Source organism: Salvelinus sp. IW2-2015, linkage group LG23, assembly GCF_002910315.2.
Source record: "Salvelinus sp. IW2-2015 linkage group LG23, ASM291031v2, whole genome shotgun sequence".
Lineage (NCBI taxonomy): Eukaryota > Metazoa > Chordata > Actinopteri > Salmoniformes > Salmonidae > Salvelinus > Salvelinus sp. IW2-2015.
The window spans coordinates 45,797,198-45,817,439 of record NC_036863.1 but is presented as its reverse complement, the minus strand read 5'-3'; the positions used below and the strand labels follow the sequence as shown (position 1 = coordinate 45,817,439).

At 40.4% G+C, this 20,242-nt stretch overlaps 1 protein-coding gene across 9 annotated transcripts in view; it reads left to right on the top strand.

Annotated features, from left to right (window-relative positions):
- Window positions 1–11,021, top strand: part of phldb1a (pleckstrin homology-like domain, family B, member 1a) — an 82,507-nt gene extending 71,486 nt beyond the window's left edge. For all 9 annotated transcript variants that reach the window (XM_023968820.3, XM_070434675.1, XM_023968819.3 and 6 more), the window contains 6 exons: window positions 3,617–3,764; window positions 4,303–4,393; window positions 4,701–4,847; window positions 5,619–5,838; window positions 8,465–8,550; window positions 9,118–11,021. In XM_023968820.3, the coding sequence (XP_023824588.1) occupies window positions 3,617–3,764; window positions 4,303–4,393; window positions 4,701–4,847; window positions 5,619–5,838; window positions 8,465–8,550; window positions 9,118–9,258 (833 nt within the window). In that variant the 3' untranslated portion in view covers window positions 9,259–11,021. The remainder of the gene's footprint in view (window positions 1–3,616; window positions 3,765–4,302; window positions 4,394–4,700; window positions 4,848–5,618; window positions 5,839–8,464; window positions 8,551–9,117) is intronic.
- Window positions 11,022–20,242: the final 9,221 nt, after the last annotated feature.

Below are 20,242 nucleotides of genomic sequence, written 5' to 3'. Positions count from 1 at the left end.
TGTATACTGCAGGATTCATTTGTAAGAGACCTGGGTCTCAAAATGACTCCCTATTGAAATAAAGTTGAAGTAAAATAAATGCAAAACCAGATACAATGCCTCATATAGTAGAATACTGCACTTAAAAGGGTGTCGTTAATCTTCACTTAAATTGTTCTTACATTGTGGTTTCACAGAGTCCCTCCCATCTAGTTCAGAGTCCCTCCTACCTAACTCTGAACCTCCCCCAGTTGTAGACAGTCCAACAGGTAGTGGGTATTTTCTTCCTCGTGGCCCCTATGCTCTAGAAAAATGTTATGGTTGTTTGTATTCGAGCCTATAACACACAATTCAGACCAGCTATGACTATGATGCGGAAATATTGCCCTCCAAAATGTCTGCATCAATGATATGGCATCAACAGAGCCATACAGTGCATTCAGAAAGTATTCAGACCACTTTACTTTTTCCACATTTTGTTGCGTTACAGACTTATTATAAAATCGATTAAATACATATTTTCCCTCATTAATCTACACACAATACCACATAATGACAAAGCAAAAACAGGATTTTAGAAATTCTTGCAAATGTATTAACAATAAAAAACAGAAATACCTTATTTACATAAGTATTCAGACCCTTTGCTATGAGACTCGAAATTGAGCTCAGGTGCATCCTGTTTCCATTGATCATCCTTGCGATGTTTCTACAACTGGATTGGAATCCACCTGTGGGGAAATTCAATTGATTGGACATGATTTGGAAAGGCACACATCTGTCTCTATAAGGTCCCACAGTTGACAGTGCATGTCAGAACAAAAACCAAGCCATGAGGTCGAAGGAATTGTCCGTAGAGCTCCGAGACAGGATTGTGCATCCAGGRACAGGTCTGGGGAAGGGTACCAAAACATTTCTGCAGCATTGAAGGTCCCCAAGAACAGAGTGGCCTCCATCATTRTTAAATTGAAGAAGTTTGGAACCACCAATACTCTTCCTAGAGCTGGCCACCCGGCCAAACTGAACAATCGGGGGAGAAGACCCTTGGTCAGGGAGGTGACCAAGAACCTGATGATCACTCTGACAGAGCTCCAGAGTTCCTCTGTGGAGATGATTGTCCTTCTGGAAGGTTCTCCCATCTCTGCAGCACTCCACCAATCAGGCCTTTATGGTAGAGTGGCCAGACGGAAGCCACGCCTCAGTAAAAGGCACATTTTGCTTTGTCATTATGTGGTATTGTGTGTCGATTGATGAGGAAAAACAACAATTGAATCAATTTTAGAATAAGAATTTAGAAAAAGTCAAGGGGTCCGAATGCACTGTATATCATTGAGCGTTAGCATTCTAGCTAACTGCTGCGTCCAATGCACTGTAGATAGAGGAATGATATAGATGTAAATATTTCCTCTGCTAAATATTTGTCTATGAGTATTTCATGCTTTCTCAGCTGATGCTGCTGTTAATGTGTCCCTTACAGATAGTTGTTTCAGAGTTGCCCAGATGTTTGGCCTATTGCATGTGTAGGTGCTCTTGACAATGTTCCAGACTTTTCCTTAGTTAAAATAAAGCAAAGTAATAGCTTGATGCACTGTTGCAAATGTGAAAAAGGAGATTATTTATTGTACTCCATCTGATTCAACACAATACACGACTTAACGCAATACACGACTCAACACAATACACGTCAGCTACCACAGCATGTGAAATCACTGCAACACTTAACAAAGAGCTGCAGTCAGTTTCAGAATGGGTGGCTAGAAATAAGTTATTCTTAAATTAAAAAAAAAACGAAAATCATTGTATTTGGGACAAATCATTCACTAAAGGTTTAGCCTCAACTAAATCTTGTAATAAATCATGTGGAAATTTTGCAAGTTGAGGAGACTAAACTGCTTGGTGTAACCCTGGATTGTAAATTGTCATGGTCAAAACATATTGATGCAACTGTAGCTAAGATGGGGAGAAGTTTGTCCATAATAAAGGACTGCTCTGCCTTCTTAACAACGCTATCAACAAGGCAGGTCCTACACGCCGTAGTTTTGTCGCACCTGGACTACTGTCCAGTCATGTGGTCAGGTGCCACAAAGAGGGATTTAGGAAAATTACAATTGTCAATCTCTCTTGGCTCAAAGTAGAGGAGAGATTGACTTCATCACTACTTGTATCTGTGAGAAGTATTGACATGTTGAATGCACCAAGCTGTCTGTTTAAACCACTAGCACACAACTCAGACACCCATGCATACCCCACAAGACATGCCACCAAAGGTCTATTCACAGTCCCTAAGTCCAGAACAGACTATGGGAGGCGCACAGAACTACATAGAGCCAAGACTACATGGAACTCTATTCCACATCAGGTAACTGATGCAAGCAGTAGAATAAGATTTTTAAAAAACAAGTAAAAATATACCTTATGGAACAACGGGGACTGTGAAGAGACAGTCACAGACACACGCATGCACACACGATAACATATGCATTATACAAACACGTCCACATGGATTTTGTGTTGTAGATTTGTGGTAATCGAGTAGTGGTCTGAGGGCACACACTTAATGTGTTGTGAAATGAAATGTAATGTTTTTACTAGTATATATTATTAAAGTTTTAAAATTATTATTTTATATACACTACCGTTCAAAGGTGTGGGTTCACTTAGAAATGTCCTTGTTTTTGAAAGAAAAGCTAATTATTTGTCCATTAAAATAACATCAAATTGATCAGAAATACAGTGTAGACATTGTTAATGTTGTAAATGACTACTGTAGCTGGAAACGGCAGATTTGTTATGGAATATCTACATAGGCGTACAGAGGTCCATTATCAGCAACCATCACTCCTGTGTTTCAATGGCACGTTGTGTTAGCTAATCCAAGATTTTAAAAGGCTAATTGATCATTATAAAACCCTTTTGGAATTATGTTACCAGAGCTGAAAACTGTTGTTCTGATTAAAGAAGCAATAAAACTGTCCTTCTTTAGACTAGTTGAGTATCTGGAGCATCAGCATTTGTGGGTTCGATTACAGGCTCAAAATGGCCAGAAATAAAGAACTTTCTTCTGAAACTCATCAGTCTATTCTAGTTCTGAGAAATGAAGGCTATACCATGCGAGAAATTGCCAAGAAACTGAAGCTCTCGTACAACGCTGTGTACTACTCCCGTCACAGAACAGCGCAAACTGTCTCTAACCAGAATAGAAAAAGGAGTGGGAGGCCCCGGTGCACAACTGAGCAAGAGGGCAAGTACATTAGAGTGTCTAGTTTGAGAAACAGACACCTCACAAGTTCTCAACTGGCAGCTTCATTAAATAGAACCCGCAAAACACCAGTCTCAACGTCAACAGTGAAGAGGCAACTCCAGGATGCTGGCCTTCTAGGCAGATTTGCAAAGAAGACTGSCCAATAAAAAGAAAAGATTAAGATGGGCAAAAGAACACAAACACTGGACAGAGGAACTCTGCCTAGAAGGCCAGCATCCTAGAGTCGCCTCTTCACTGTTGACATTTTTACAAATATCCTGGCCTCTGTCAGGTCTAAACAATGGCCTGCTATGACATCTCAGTACCACTGGGTGGTGCTTGCGCTGCAGACATTAGATAACCATTTCACTGTCCTGTTTTCACCTCCTCCCACAGGCCCTCCTCCCATGGTCCACCACTCTATCCTGCACCACCAGACACCCCCCTCAGGGGACCCGCAGTACGACACCCTCAGCCTGGAGAGCTCTGACAGCGTCGAGACCTCCGTCTCCACCGGCAACAACTCTGCCTGTTCTCCAGAAAGGTGAGAGACGAGAAAGGGAGAGACGGGGATACCACGGCAACTCAGTCTGTTTCCATGGGAACACTCAAATCTGCCCTCTCTGTGTCCCTGACGATGAGGGGTCACTGTGTTCACTTTTGTTCCCCTGACAACATGTTTTGTTACACYTCTGTTCCCTTGACAACAAGTTTCACTCTAGCTTGTTGCTATGCCAACCCACTCAAGCGGTAGGCGAGGAGAACCTCACCTGTTTGAGTTGTTTATGGAGTTCCCCCGGGGAAGATACTACAGTAGAAACTGTTTCATATATAACTGAGGCAGATATAATAGCAGCTCCATAGTGTTGTACAAAAGCTTCTTGAATGTTATCCACAGAGGAGTGCTACTCTGGTAACTGGTTCTGCTTTGGAGCTTTGTTGTTTGTAGACTGTTGGATTTGGAGTCATGTTTTTATTTACTTTTCATTCCCAGTGCAGTACTGTAGTAAACATCTAATTTGAGATTCACCCCCCCCCCTCCCTGTGTAGTAGTAACATAACATCTCTCTCTCTCCGTGTAGTGGCAGTGGGCTTGAGGCCCTGAGGATCGAGGAGATGGAGAAGATGCTGAAGGAGGCTCAGCAGGAGAAAGCCAGGCTGGTGGAGAGCAGAGTGAGTACAAACAACATGTCTCCCACCAACACCAATGGAGCATATAACCTACCGATAATTATGGCAAATGGAGATTCCTTCTACTACAGTGCAACTGAGTTTTAGTTGTCTCAACACCCTTATTCTCTTCTATYTGTCTCACTCTCAATCATTAACCCTTATTTCCCCTGACCCTACCAATCACCTTGGTATTGTTTACATCCTGCACTCTACTAACATGTCTATACTTCCTGTCTCTCTCATCTTTACTCCTCCACTCTCCCTTCCTCCATCTGTTCTCCTCTCTTTTCCTCCCGCCCTTCCCCAGGAGAGGGAGGTGCAGGCGCGGAGGCAGATGTTGGAGGAGGAGCGGAGGAGGCGCGAGGAGGCCGAGAGGAGGTTGCAGGACGAGACGACCCACAGGCAGAGACTGGTGGAGGAGGAGGTGAAGATGAGAGAGAAGCACTTCTCTCAGGTTAGTGTAACAACGCAGCAGGAGAGGAGGACAGGATGGAGGGAGGGAGGATGGAGAAAGAGGGGGGTGGAGAGGAGGAAAGGCAAGAAATGGGGAGTGAGGGTGGGAAGATCAAACGGTGAGTGAAGAGAGAAAACAAAAAGAGAGGGAGGGGAATGGAGAGTTTGAAGGAAGAAGAGAGAGAGAAAGACAGAGGGAGAGAAGAGAGAGAGTGCAAGAGAGAGAGAGAGAGGGTTCACGCTAAAGTATGATATATATCACGAGTGCGTTTATCTCAGTTGATTGGGTTTAATTGTCTATATTTTCTGCCATGAACAATTAAACTAAACAAACATCCTCTGGGATGATAAAGGTGCACCTGGCGTGCCTAGTTAAGTAATACTTATATTATCACACATATTAAGTCTCCCCACTACACTGCTGCCTCAGCTTGTGTAGTATATGGATGAAACTTTCATTCACACGGTGATAGTCATAAAAATAGAATTACTAAAAGGGACATAGCCAAGCCTCAGACCACTACAGTCGAAACAGAAATACTCATGGGCACACTCAACATGGCTGTCTGTCCACCCATCACAAACCATTTATTTGAACGGGATATCCATACTAGTCATTCTATTTTTATGGTGAAGCCTTTTTGTGGGGTGTGTGTTAGTGTGTCTGGAGGGGGGGGGGGGGGGGGGGTTGGATAAAGGAAACAGACAAATGTTAAGTGTCTCTATGACAATAAAGTCATGTTCTTCACCTCCCTGTCGGTCCTCTTCCCAGGCCCGCCCCATGACGCGCTACCTACCCATCAGGAAGGAGGAGTTTGACTTGCGTTCCCACGTGGAGTCGTCGGGCCACAGCGTGGACACCTGTCCCTACGTCGTCCTCTCCGAGAAGATGTGCAAGGGACACCTGGTCAAGATGGGCGGCAAGATCAAGTCGTGGAAGAAACGCTGGTTTGTCTTCGACCGCCTCAAGAGGAACTTCTCCTACTATGCTGGTGAGGAAGGAAGCCGTTCCTTAATTCGTAATCAAAACATGTATTTCTATGAACCACATAGGAAAAAGGCAATGGCCTAACCACTCTATTAGTGGGTTAATGACAGATTTCTGTTCTGTGGCCCCGAAGATGAGATAGGGCACCCTATTCCCTATGGTGTGGTTTGCCCACTTCTGCCCTATTCTCCGAATCTCCACTCCTCTCTCTCTCTCTCGGATCACTTCCGCCTAGCCTTTTCACCCCCCTCACTCCTGACGATGATGATGGTGATGAAATAAGCTGCAATACTTTCTGGTGCTGTGCGTCTCTAAGGGAGGCAAAGAGGCTAGGCTAGCTCCTGGCTGGCTTGGTCGTGACTAACAAAACCAAACTCGCAACATCTTCAAAAACATTTATCTCATTACTAAGCAGATTTGGCTAATCAAAAAAGGCGAGATGGTGAAAGAGAAAAAGTGGGATGGGTTTCAAAGGATTTGCTTTTTAATTGTTGTCGGCTATTGGTCTGCTTTCTTTGTTTTCCATGTACACTAAAGCGCCTCGCTGGCTGAATAAGGATACATATATATATATATATATATATATATATATACACAGTATCAGTCAAAAGTTTGGACACACCTACTAATTCAAGGGTTTTTCTTTATTTTTACTATTTTTTACAATGTAGAATAATAGTGAAGGCATCAATACTATGAAATAACACACATGGAATCATGTATTAACCAAAAAAGTGTTAAACAAATATATACAGTTTATATTTGAGATTCTTCAAAGTAGCCACCCTTTGCCTTGAGGACAGCTTTGCACACTTTTAGAATTATCTCAACCAGCTTCATGAGGTGTGCCTTGTTAATTTGTGGAATTTCTTTCCTTCTTAATGCATTTGAGCCAATCAGGTGTGTTGTGACAAGGTAGGAGTGGTACACAGAAGATAGCCCTATTTGGTAAAAGACCAAGTCCATATTGTGGCAAGAACAGCTCAAATAAGCAAACAGTCCATCATTACTTTAAGACATGAAGGTCAGTTAATCCTGAAAATTTCAAGAACTTTGAAAGTTTCTTCAAGTGCAGTCGCAAAACCATCAAGCGTTATGAAGAAACTGGCTCTCATGAGGACCGCCACAGGAAAGGAAGACCCAGAGTTACCTCTGCTGCAGAGGATAAGTTCATTAGAGTTACCAGCCTCAGAAATTGCAGCTCAAATAATTGCTTCACAGAGTTCAAGTAACAGACACATCTCAACATCAACTGTTCAGAGYAGACTGCGTGAATCAGGCCTTCATGGTCGAATTGCTGCAAAGTAACAACTACTAAAGGGCACCAATAATAAGAAGAGACTTGCTTGGGCCAAGAAACATGAGCAATGGACATTAGACCGGTGGAAATCTGTCCTTTGGTCTGATGAGTCCAAATGTGAGATTTTTGGTTCCAACCTCTGTGTCTTTGTGAGAGGCAGAGAAGGTGAACGGATGATCTCCGCATGTGTGGTTCTGACCGGGAAGCATGGAGGAGGAGGTGTGATGGTGTGGGGTGCTTTGCTGGTGACACTGTCAGTGATTTATTTAGAATTCAAGGCACACTTAACCAGCATGGCTACCACAGCATTCTGCAGCGATACGCCATCCCATCTTGTTTGCGCTGAGTGGGACTATCATTTGTTTTTCAACAGGACAATGACCCAACACACCTCCAGGTTGTGTAGGGGCTATTTGACCAAGAAGGAGAGTGATGGAGTGCTGCATCAGATGACCTGGCCTCCACAATCACCCAGCCTCAACCCAATTGAGATGGTTTGGGATGAGTTGGACCGCAGAGTGAAGGAAACGCAGCCAACAAGTGCTCAGCATATGTGGGAACTCCTTCAAGACTGCTGGAAAAGCATTCCAGGTGAAGCTGGTTGAGTGAATGCCAAGAGTGTACAAAGCTGTCATCAAGGCAAAGGGTGGCTACTTTGATTATATTAAATTATATTTTGATTTGTTTAACACTTTTTTGGTTACTACATGATTCCATATATGTTATTTCATAGTTTTGATGTCTTCACTATTATTCTATAATGTAGAACATAGTTAAAATAAAGAGTAGGTGTGTGTAAAATGTTTGACTGGTACTGTACATAAAAATCCTTATTTTGCCACACAGGAGGGAGAATTAATTATTAACTCCAATATCAGTTTGTCTCTATTCAACTCAGTTATCTTAATTAAGGGCATTTTTAGACAGTCCCAGATCCATCCTAAGACTTATTTGAAGTATATTTAGTAATTAATTTGCAGTTTATATTTTGGACTGCATTTGACCATTAAGTATATAGGCAAATCAAAAACAGAACATTTAGAAATTCTTGTTGAATTCCAATTCAGTTCAATACAGTACAATGAAAAATAGGGTAGATTCACAAAGTAGACGGACTACAATATCTTAATTTCACGATTTCTTACGTTTGTTTGTTCCTTGAAGCAGCAAGAAAGCTTGACACAATTAAATTCAGTGTTATTTTGTCCGAATTCATACTGAAACCGAAAGGCCTGTTATTGCATCAGTATAAGACTATAAAATACTGTGATTCTCCTTTCTCTCATCTGAGACAACTTAAAACACAGTTTTTTTTCTCTTATTCTATCAGATAAGCATGAGTCCAAGCTGAAAGGACTGATCTACTTTCAGGCTATAGAGGAAGTGTACTACGATCACCTACGCAGTGCAACTAAGGTACAGAACCCTTCACTCTATCCTCTACAGCTCAATACTCAGTACATTGTCATTACATTCTTCAGTCATCTTCCTGAGATAGTTCTGAATTGATTTCAAATGTATTTACTGTGATTACTTTTTTTTACTAGTTAATGTACAGATTTTGTTTTGTTTTAATTCCAATATTAATATTTTGTTTGAAATTGATTATAAATACTTTAAAGGTAATTAGCAAGAATGTAGAATTTTTGCAAAGAATGCTCTTACTAGATGTTATTTACTGGAGATATATGTGCATTTTCACATCACAGAACAGTGAGTGTAAGAGCACTCGGCAAAGAGAGAGCTGCAGTAATTAACTTATTTGTCAACAAAATCTATTAATATTCAAAGACAAGTTACCAATTATATTCTTATTAATTTTGTGATAATTAACACACTGTCAAATAAAGTTGAATTGATAGTGCAATACATTTTTACAGAGTGACTGTGAGTGCTCACAATGTACTCTTTTCCACAAAGTATTTTTCACCTTGATAATACTTTATTTTATTTTCCTTCCCCTCTCCTTCTCTCTCTCTCCAGAGCCCCAACCCGTCGCTGACCTTCTGTGTGAAGACTCACGACCGGCTCTACTTTATGGTGGCCCCATCTCCAGAGGCCATGAGGATCTGGATGGACGTAATAGTAACCGGGGCGGAGGGATACACACAGTTCATGACCTGAGGGACTGAGCTCTCCGGGTGACAGACCTTACAACAGGGTTGTGTTTGTTAGGGCATGTATTGGAAAAACCTTTTTAAACCATTTACAACAGAAAATAAAAATGTTTGTTTATTTTTGGACAAGTCCAAGTAGTTCCTCTATGTTTCAGTCCTTCTTCTTCCGTTTGGTGCCTAATGAACATGACCCAGGAGAGAGAGAGAGACCATGGGCTTGCTGCTCCCAGATTTCTGTCTGCAGCTCTGCACTCCACTACTGCTGTTCTTTGAGTCCTTGTTTATTTTACCTTTATTTAACTATGCAAGTCAGTTAAGAACAAATTCCTATTTTCAATGACGGCCTAGGAACAGTGGGTTAACTGCCTTGTTCAGAACGACAGATTTTTACCTTGTCAGCTCGGGGATTTGATCTTGCAACCTTTCGGTTACTAGTCCAACGCTCTAACCACTAGGCTACCTGCCTCCCCTGTACCTTTCAGACGTATAGATCTCTGTAACTCACATGGATAGGACTCACATGGATAGGATGGGAAGTTATCCAATATACAGGTAACTGCCTAAATTAAAGAAGCATATGGGGTTTAGAGGGTGTGTGTGTGTGTGTGTGTGTGTGTGTGTGTGTGTGTGTGTGTGTAAGTCGCTCTGGATAAGAGCGTCTGCTCAATGACTAAAATGTAAATGTATATATATATCTCAGTCACCAGATCTCAACCCAATTGAACACTTATGAGAGATTCTGGAGCGGCGCCTGAGACAGCGTTTTCCACCACCATCAACAAAACACCAAATGATGGAATTTCTCGTGGAAGAATGGTGTTGCATCCCTCCAATAGAGTTCCAGYCACTTGTAGAACCTGTGCCACGGTGCATTGAAGCTGTTCTGGCGGCTGGTGGTGGTCCAACATCCTATTAAGACACTTTATGTTGGCGTTTCCTTTATTTTGGCAGTTACCCGTAACTTTCCAGAGGTAGCCCTGGGTCTCAGACCAGTAAAGATCATAAAGGAAGAAAGGTTTTTACATACGATACTTAAAGGGATGTGTTTTTACTCACTCTGTTTAATATAATAGTCAGTTTAAGGGCTCTATTCAATCCGTATCGCAGAAGTTCAGCATTACAGCGTGATTGAAATTTAAAGATAATGCTCCCACATTAGCGGAGACTACATTTATGGTAGACACTACGCATGTCGGCTCAATCTGAAATTACTTTTAACATTTCTAGCGCTTCAGCGACACAGATTGAATAGCGTTGTATAAGCGTTGTATTTGTATTATAGAATTTTAGCCAGACTAGCTAAATGAGAGTTTATACTACCTGACTGTCTATGGATCTATAAAGGGAACTCTGTATAAAGACAATATGAACATTTGTAAAGGATAATTTCCCCTTTTTTTGCCAAATGTTTTTAACAGAGTGTATATGCTACTATATTGCCTATGAAAATAATTCCTATTTTATTGAATTTGTCTAATATTTCATTAACTATAAGTCATCATATTAATGGCATATTATTTAGAGTTCACTCATTCTGATGAAATCTACATCTTTGTGCCAGCTATTGTATGCTTTATGTATGTTTGGTCAGACTGTCAGAAAAATTATATTCGTTTTTTATATTATTTTAAAGACTTTTCATATGGAACATAACACAAGCACACCAACATTTCAAACCAGTCTTCTACTCTGCGAACAGGACGGTACTGACAGTGTTTACACTATCTCAACATAAACACCTTTTAAATAAAAGTTGCAAATGCATAATTACCAATTGTGTAATCTTAATTTTGTCCCTGACAAATCAGGCAGCTCAAACAGTAAATCAATGTGTACTAAATAGACACAACAAAGTACAATAGTTACTTTGTACCTTTGCGGATGTGAATGCCATACGAAGCCTGGTTGTTTAAGCAGACGTTCTCCAAAGAAAAGCTAATTTCTTTCCTTTTTGTATTTTTTATGAAAAAAAACTGTGAATTAACGATTTATTTATTTAAAAATAATATTAATAAAAAACATATTCAACATTTAAAAAAAAAATAACAATGTGACAACTATTCTGGGTGGCATTTATAGGTGAAGGTACATTTTAAGAAGATCATTCATATGCAATACATCTAGGACAAGAGAGAGAAGTCCAGTGGGATGTAACTATCTATCTCCCTCCCCCTTCCCTCCACAGGACCTATGGGATTTTCTCTACCTGCAATGTTATACTTTATTTGTTTCATCCCTTGTAACACAACAAGAACAGAAGGGTTAAAATACATGCATGCACAACACACACACACACACACACACACACACACACACACACACACACACACACACACACANACTGATCAAAAATATAAAACGCAACATGCAGCAATTTCAATGATTTTCTGAGTTACAGTTCATATAAGGAAATTTGTGAATTGAAATAAATAAATATCCTGCTCTTACATTTCACTTAAGGGAAGGAGAGTGCTGGGTCTCTTGCTCCTGTTAGGCCTGTCTCTTATACACATCTAGATGTGTATAAGAGACAGCACACACACACACACACACACACACACACACACACACACACACACACGTAAAGCGTTCAGCAGTAAAATGGGCATTGGGTTCTCCCATTCCCACTCCTGCTATTACAGTCCTTGGAATTTCCAAATATTAGATTTTGTGCTGGCACCCTTCTTCATCAGGGGCTGAGATCCTCCTATGGCTATTGTCAAAGGACAGCCAGCCAATGTCAACCGACAGCATGCCAGTGCCAACAGACAGTGTCCTGCGGAGTGAACTGAGGCTAACGAGGGTGGGCTAGGGGTCAATGGCTGAGTCAGGGAGGACCCCCGCCTGGCCATAGGTGCACAGCCCCCAACCAGTCTGAGTTTGTCTGGGCAGAGGGCTCCCACAAAACTATCTAATTAACTATATACACTACTGTTCAAAAGCACATTTTTTGTCCATCTAAAATAACATCAAATTGACCAGAAATACAGTGTAGACATTGTTAATGTTGTAAATGACTATTGTAGCTGGAAACGGCAGATTTTTTATAATGGAATATCTACATAGGCGTACAGAGGCCCATTATCAGCAACCATCGCTCCTGTGTTCCAATGGCACGTTGTGTTAACTAATCCAAGTTTGTTATTTTAAAAGGCTAATTGATCATTAGAAAACCCTTTTGCAATTATGGTAGCACAGCTGAAAACTGTTGTTCTGATTAAAGAAGCAATAAAACTGTCCTTCTTTAGACTAGTTGAGTATCTGGAGCATCAGCATTTGTGGGTTCGTTTACAGGCTCAAAATGACCAGAAACAAAGTACTTTCTTCTGAAACTCATCAGTCTATTCTTGTTCTGAGAAATGAAGGGTATTCCATGCGAGAAATTGCCAAGAAACTGAAGATCTCGTACAACGCTGTGTACTACTCCCTTCACAGAACAGAGCAAACTGTCTCTAACCAGAATAGAAAGAGGAGTGGGAGGCCCCGGTGCACAACTAAGCAAGAGGACAAGTACATTAGAGTGTCTAGTTTGAGAAACAGACGCCTCACAAGTCCTCAACTGGCAGCTTCATTAAATAGAACCTGCAAAACACCAGTCTCAACGTCAACAGTGAACTCCGGGATGCTGGCCTTCTAGGCCGAGTTGCAAAGAAAAAGCCATATCTCAGACTGGCCAATAAAAAGAAAAGATTAAGATAGGCAAAAAAAACAGACAGCCAGCAGTGAGACACACAAAGGTTTGTGTCTCACCGCTGGCTGTCAGCATATGATGGCATCAGCAACAAGAGAATGGCGGAGGAGGAGCATTTGCGTACCGATAGGATGCAGTCTATCACAGTGCCATCCGTTTTGTCACCAAAGCCCCATATATTACCCACCACTGCGACCTGTACGCTCTCGTTGGCTGGCCATCGCTTCATACTCGTCGCCAAACCCACTGACTCCAGGTCATCTACAAGTCTCTGCTAGGTAAAGCCCCGCCTTATCTCAGCTCACTGGTCACCATAGCAGCACCCACCCGTAACACGCACTCCAGCAGGTATATCTCACTGGTCACCCCAAAGCCAATTCCTCCTTTGGCCGCCTCTCATTCCAGTTCTATGCTGCCAATGACTGGAACGAACTGCAAAAATCACTGAAGCTGGAGACTCTTATCTCCCTCACTAGCTTTAAGCACCAGCTGTCAGAGCAGCTCACAGATCGCTGCACCTGTACATAGCCCATCTGTAAACAGCCCATCCAACTACCTCATCCCCATACTGTATTTATTTATTTATCTTGCTCCTTTGCACCACAGTATCTCTACTTGCACATTCATCTTCTGCACATCTACCATTCCAGTGTTTAATTGCTATATTGTAATTACTTTACCACCATGGCCTATTTATTGCCTTACCTCCCTTATCTTACCTCATTTGCACTCACTGTATATAGACTTTTCTTTTTTCTACTGACCCTATGTTTGTTTATTCCATGTGTAACTCTGTTGTTGTATGTGTCGAACTGCTGTGCTTTATCTTGGCCGGGTCGCAGTGTAAATGAGAATTGTATCACCAAGTAACCAGGAGAGAGGATAAGGATATCCAGGTAAATCTAGATAAAATGCTCTCAATGCTCACCAAAAAAAGAAAACTGTTAAAATCTGTTTAAAAAAAGTAAAGTCTATCGAGTAAGATGTGCATTTACAGGGTTGGCTTGAAGACGAACAAGACAACAAAATTGGCCTTCTGGAAACAAACTTTAGAAGATGAACTGAATCAGCTAGAAAACAGATCGAGACAAAATGTGACCTACAACCTCGATTCTGTCTTGTGTTGCAAAATTTCTAAATGGTATATAATACACTGCAGTTGAGGAATAATGGGAAAGTATGTCTGCTTTGGAAGTTGATAAACATGTAAATGGCCCTTGAATGTTTTGGTACATCTACTAGATAGCTAACCATGTGCTAAACAGAGTGAGTAAGGTAGTGTAGTAAACAACCAAATATTTCAAGACTAAAAGTGGTGAAACTTGAAGCGTACAACAATCAGGAAAAACTCCAGGTAAAAAATACACTATCTAGTCCTTAGCCTACTTTAGTGCAGATCATGTTCTTCTTCAAATGATCATCTCTGGTAAACACACACTGTATCAAATCAAATGTATGTTTTATTGTCACATGCACAGGATACAGAAGGTGTAAACGGTAGAGTGAAATGGTTACTTGCATAGTAGCAATATCGAAAATGGAAAGTGTCCAGAAAAAATATAGAAAAAATATTAGATGATGCTTACCCAGACACACATATCTAAATTGATGGGTCATGTGAAAGAAATCCTATAACCCCCCCAGCCACATCTCGCTAAGTGGATGGGTCATTATTGTCTAGACATGTACACATGTTCATGAAATACAATAGATGGCTGTAATCTTTTGTTTAGATATGTAGCTAGCTAGCTAAACAACAAACCATAATCCCAATTTAAACTACTAGCAGCACAAACGGAGTGTCATAGCTAGCCACCACGCATGAAATGCTGTAGTAGGAATCTGCAGGTAGCTAAAGTTGACCAACTATACTGATCAAAAATATAAAACGCAACATGCAGCAATTTCAATGATTTTCTGAGTTACAGTTCATATAAGGAAATTTGTGAATTGAAATAAATATAATTTGGCCCATTACGCCCGAATCATTCATGGCCGAATCATTAGGCCACCCATTTTGGAGCCAGCCCACTGGGACAGGCCCTACCAATCAAAAAATCCCACAAAAGGCTTTATATTACAGACAGAAATACTCCTGTTCATCAGCTGTCTGGTTGCTTGTCTCAGAGACGATCTCGCAGGTGAAGAATCGGATGTGGCGGTCAGGGATGGCGTGCTTACACGTGGCGTCGGTTGTGAGGGCAGTTGGATACTGCCAAATTCTCAAAAATCTTCTCAAAACCAAAAGAAAGAACCAAAATATAACATTATCACAAACTGGTTAAATATCTCTCTGGGAGCATCCACCTCGACAAAGCCAGTTGAATTCCAGGGCACCAAATTCAAAACAACAGAAATCCCAATAATTCAATTCCTCAAACATACAAGTATTATACACCATTTTAAAGATAAACTTCTTGTAAATCGAGCCACAGTGTCCGATTCAATAGGGTTTTACACGGCGAAGCACACCAACGATTAGTTAGGTCAGCACTAGTCACAGAAAACCATACAGCCATTTTCCAGCCAAGGAGAGGCTCACAAACGTCAGAAATGACGATTAAATTATTCACTAATCTTGATGATCTTCATCAGATGACTCACAGGACTGTGTTTTGTTCGATAAAGTTAATCTTTATGTCCAAAACCTCATTTGAAATTGGTGTGTTATGTTCAGAAATGCATTGTCTCAAAAAACATCAGTGCAAGTGCAGAGCACATCAAATTACAGAAATACTCATAATAAACATTGATAAAAGATACAAGTGTTATGCATGGAATTATAGATAAACTTCTGACACTGCAACCGCTGTGTCAGATTTCAAAAAGGCTTTACGGCGAAAGCACACCTAAGATTATGTTAGGTCAGCACCTAGCCACAGAAAAACATACAGRCATTTTGGAAAGAAGGAGAGGTGTCACAAAAGTCAGAAATAGCGTTATAAATATTCACTTACCTTTGATGATCTTCATCYGAATGCACAATCCCAGTTCCACAATAAATGTTTGTTTTGTTCGATAAAGTCCATAATTTATGTCCAAATACCTCCTTTTTGTTRGRGCGTTTAGCCCAGTAATCCAAATGCTCAATGCGCGATCGCTTAGTTCAGACGAAAAGTCAAAAAAGTTATATTACAGTTCGTAGAAACATGTCAAACGATATATAGAATCAATCTTTAGGATGTTTTTATCATAAATCTTCAATAATGTTTCAACTGGACAATTGCTTTGTCTTTAGAAAGGAAAAGGAAAAGCTACCTCTCACGAGCGAGCGCCTGACTGAGCTCATGGCATTCTGCCAGACACCTGACTCAAACAGCTCTTATTCTCTCCCCCTTCACAGTAGAAGCCTGAAACAAGGTTCTAAAGACTGTTGACATCTAGTGGAAGCCAAAGGAAGTGCAATATGACCACATAGACACTGTATATTTGATAGGCAATGACTTTAAAAACTACAAACCTCAGATTTCCCACTTCCTGGTTGGATTCTTTCTCAGGCCATATGAGTTCTGTTATACTCACAGACATCATTCAAACAGTTTTAGAAACTTCAGAGTGTTTTCTYTCCAAATCTACTAATTATATGCATATTATATTTGGGCCTGAGTAGCAGGCAGTTTACTCTGGGCACCTTATTATCCAAYCTACTCAATACTGCCCCCCAGTCCCAAAGAAGTTAAAGCAAGTACTGATGGGAAGGCAAGTATACATCCACAAGAACATAAAAAAAGGTTTCAGAAAACCTTTGCTTCAATAACACCTGAGGAAAGAACCAAGMGGAGTGACAGATATAGGGAAGGTAATCAAGGAGGTGATGGAGTCCAAGAGAGTGTCATGAAGCGCTGGTGCGCGTGACGATGGTGACAGGTGTGCATAATAATCAGCAGCCTGGTGACCTAGAGGCCGTAGAGGGAGTATACGTGACAGCTTCTTTTTTCATACTTCAGGCCCTTCGCCTCCAGGTATGAGCATAGTGATGTTGGTAGAGAAATGAACATTATATTCTCTGGCAACACCTCTGGTGGACATTCTTTCAGTCAGCATGCCAATTGCACYCTCCCTCAAAACTTGAGACATCTGTGGCATTGTGTTGTGTGACAAAGCTGCACATTTTAGAGCGGCCTTTAATTGTCCCAAGCACAAGGTGCACCTGTGCAATGATCATGCTGTTTAATCAGCTTCTTGATATGCCACACCTGTCAGGTGGAATTTGTACACACAATTTGAGAGAAATACGCTTTTTGTGCGTATGTTCAATTCTTGAGATCTTTTATTTCAGCTGAAACATGGGACCAACACTTTACATGTTGTGTTTATATTTTTGTCCAGTATAGGTCCATTTTTAGCTAGCTAGCTAGCTAACATTAGGCTATGACTAGCAATGCAAATGGTTGTCTGAGATACGAATAATATTACTACACAGATCATACAAGTAACGTTAGCTAATGAGCCAGCAAGCTAATGTTCACTAGCTAGCGAACAGTATGCTTTAACTTGCAATGAAAACGACTTTCTGACAAAATTAGAAACATATCTGAAAATATAGCTAAACTCTTACGCATTTACATGGATACATGGATACATGGATACATGGATGAACTCTTGACAGCAGACTGGAACCCCTTTAGCTAACTAAGTAAGACGTCCTGAGCCACTTAAGTTTTGTTTGTAAAATTAAATGTTTTTATTTTAGTAATAAGGCCTGTTTTTCTTTTGAAGCCAGAAGGAGGCTAGTATCAGCTACATTTATACCTATACTAGACTATGGTGATATTTTATATAGGAATGCTTCCGCTCAGTGTTTGAGATCAATTGACAACCTTTATCATAGAGCATTGAGATTTCTTTGAACTGCAAAACCCTTACTGCACTTTATATACCAGTATTGGCTGGCCTTCTCTAGTCACTCGTAGGCTCAGTATACTTTTATTCCCAAAGCCATTTTGGGTTTACTACCATTTGATTTTTTATTCTTCAGAAATGTTTTGGGTACTCTCTTCGTTCACAGGACTTTATCCTGCTAACTCTTCCAAATGTCACAACTGAATTTGGTTTAAGTGCTTTTATGTACTCTGCGCCATCGGCTTGGAACTCTTTACAAAATAATTTTAAACTGGAAGAACTTGTCCCGATTGTTGTTTTCAAATAATTGATAGAGGATTTTGAGGCTGATTCCTTGACCTGTCAATGTTTTTAATTTGCTGATCTATGATTTCGTTACACTCCTGTGATTTCTATGGTTTTTACAAGATTACTTGTAGTTTTTCATTTTGTCTGTCTGTAATTGTGTGATGACTTGGTGTTGCCTATCTTGGCCAGGACGCTCTTGAAAAAGAGATTTCAAATCTTAATGAGCCCTTCCTGGTTAAATAAAGGTTGAATAAATAAATGTAAATAAAACTTTTTGGCCCGCGTTGTGTCAAGTCACTCCAGTTCACACTGAACGTGTGCAGAAAGTAGTCCATCACAACTCCCACTGATCTTTGGTGATAGCGGCTGCTAAATTCAGGGCAGCAATGTTGATGAGAGTAGTAGCAAAACTTTTGCAGTTCTCCATGGCAACMTTATATCTTTCAAAAAAGTTGTGGTTTCAAGGATGATCTACACATACTGAGCAGCTAATGTTATAGACAGAAGCARGCTACATGGCAGACCAATACCAACTCATCTGTCGGCTTGTCGAGCCCATACATTATCTCAGCCAATCATAGCTAGCGGGAAGGTTCCTGTAGGTTTCTGTGGCTAAACCAACTAGGCTTGTAAATGAACAATTGTATTCGTATTTACAGATGGTATACACGTTTGTTATAAAGGAACATGAAAGTTCACTTGTTCCAGAAGGCATTTCTGCAAAAAAACACATTTTGATCATCTAAAAAATAACATTAAAATGCCTCTCTTGTGAAGTAGTGACATGCTACATACACCACGCTTCCTGAAAAGGGTCACAAAAATAATATGAGAATATTGTCCTTACCGGAGGACAAGGAAAAAGGGGACTTTTCCAGCTACGTGATCAACCTGATATTGGAGGAGCTTGGTGTGGATGTGTTGCCTGAGGAGCTGGAGCATTGCCTGAGGATTGGTGTGAAGCAGAAGAGACCTAAGTACCCTCGCAAAGTAATATTTAAGCTGTGAAACTATCAAGTCTCATCTCCAATTCCCGGCAGTACTGTGGCACACAGAGAATGGGGTTCACAAGTGCTGAATAATAAATCCAGCTGAAATCATACATTTAATAAAAATATTGTTTATATGTCCAAAAGCAAAAATATACACAAATAATACATTATCTGATGAAATTCCTTTATAAAGGGGTACAAGACAGGAATGTTCCCRCTCCCCCTCCTGTTTGCATTGGCAATTGAAACGCTTGCAGAAAGAAACCTGTTTTATTTGCAGATGATATCCTGATATACCTGACCAATATTGAAAACTCAATGCCCCTTTTGCTAAAAATATTTTCTGAATACTCAAAAATCTCAGGTTATAAACTAAATAATGGCAATAGGAAAAAAATAACTCACGGTCTACAACAATGCTTTAAGTGGACCACAAAAACTATTAAATATTTAGGATGTTTAATAAATGACGATAAACAACAAATATAAAAAGATAACCTTATTCCATTACTCAACAATATGAAAGCAGATCTAATTAAATGTCACGCCCTGACCTTAGAGATCCTTATTGTTCTCTATGTTTGGTTAGGTCAGGGTGTGATCCGGGTGGGAAATTCTATGTCTTCTGTTTCTTTGTTTTTGGCCGAGTGTGGTTCACAATCAGAGGCAGCTGTCTATCGTTGTCTCTGATTGGGGATCATACTTAGGCAGCCCTTTTTCCCACCATTAGGTTGTGGGATCTTGTTTTCTGTTTAGTGTCTTAGCCTGACGAAACTGTGCGCTTTCGTTTTCGCTTTTGTTATTTCGTTTGAATGATTTTTGAATAAAAGGAATCATGAACACTTTGGTCTACTCTTCCTACCACCAACGAGAGCCGTTACATGAAATGTAACCTCTTTAGAATGGCATGGCTCCTAAAGTTTTTGTATTTATTGTCGGTAATACAAATTATCCCACCGAAGCCGTTCTTTAAAAAAGTATACTCTGTCATAACAGACTTTATATGGGCAAATACAATTKACAGAATAAAAAGGAAAGTTTTACATCTTCCTAAACCTGAGGGTGTTTTTAACCTTGCAGACTTAGAATTGTATCAACTCATTACTAAAGGCGTTTACGACATATACAGTGCATTCGGAAAGTATTCAGATCCTTTCACTTTTTCCAAATTTTGTTAC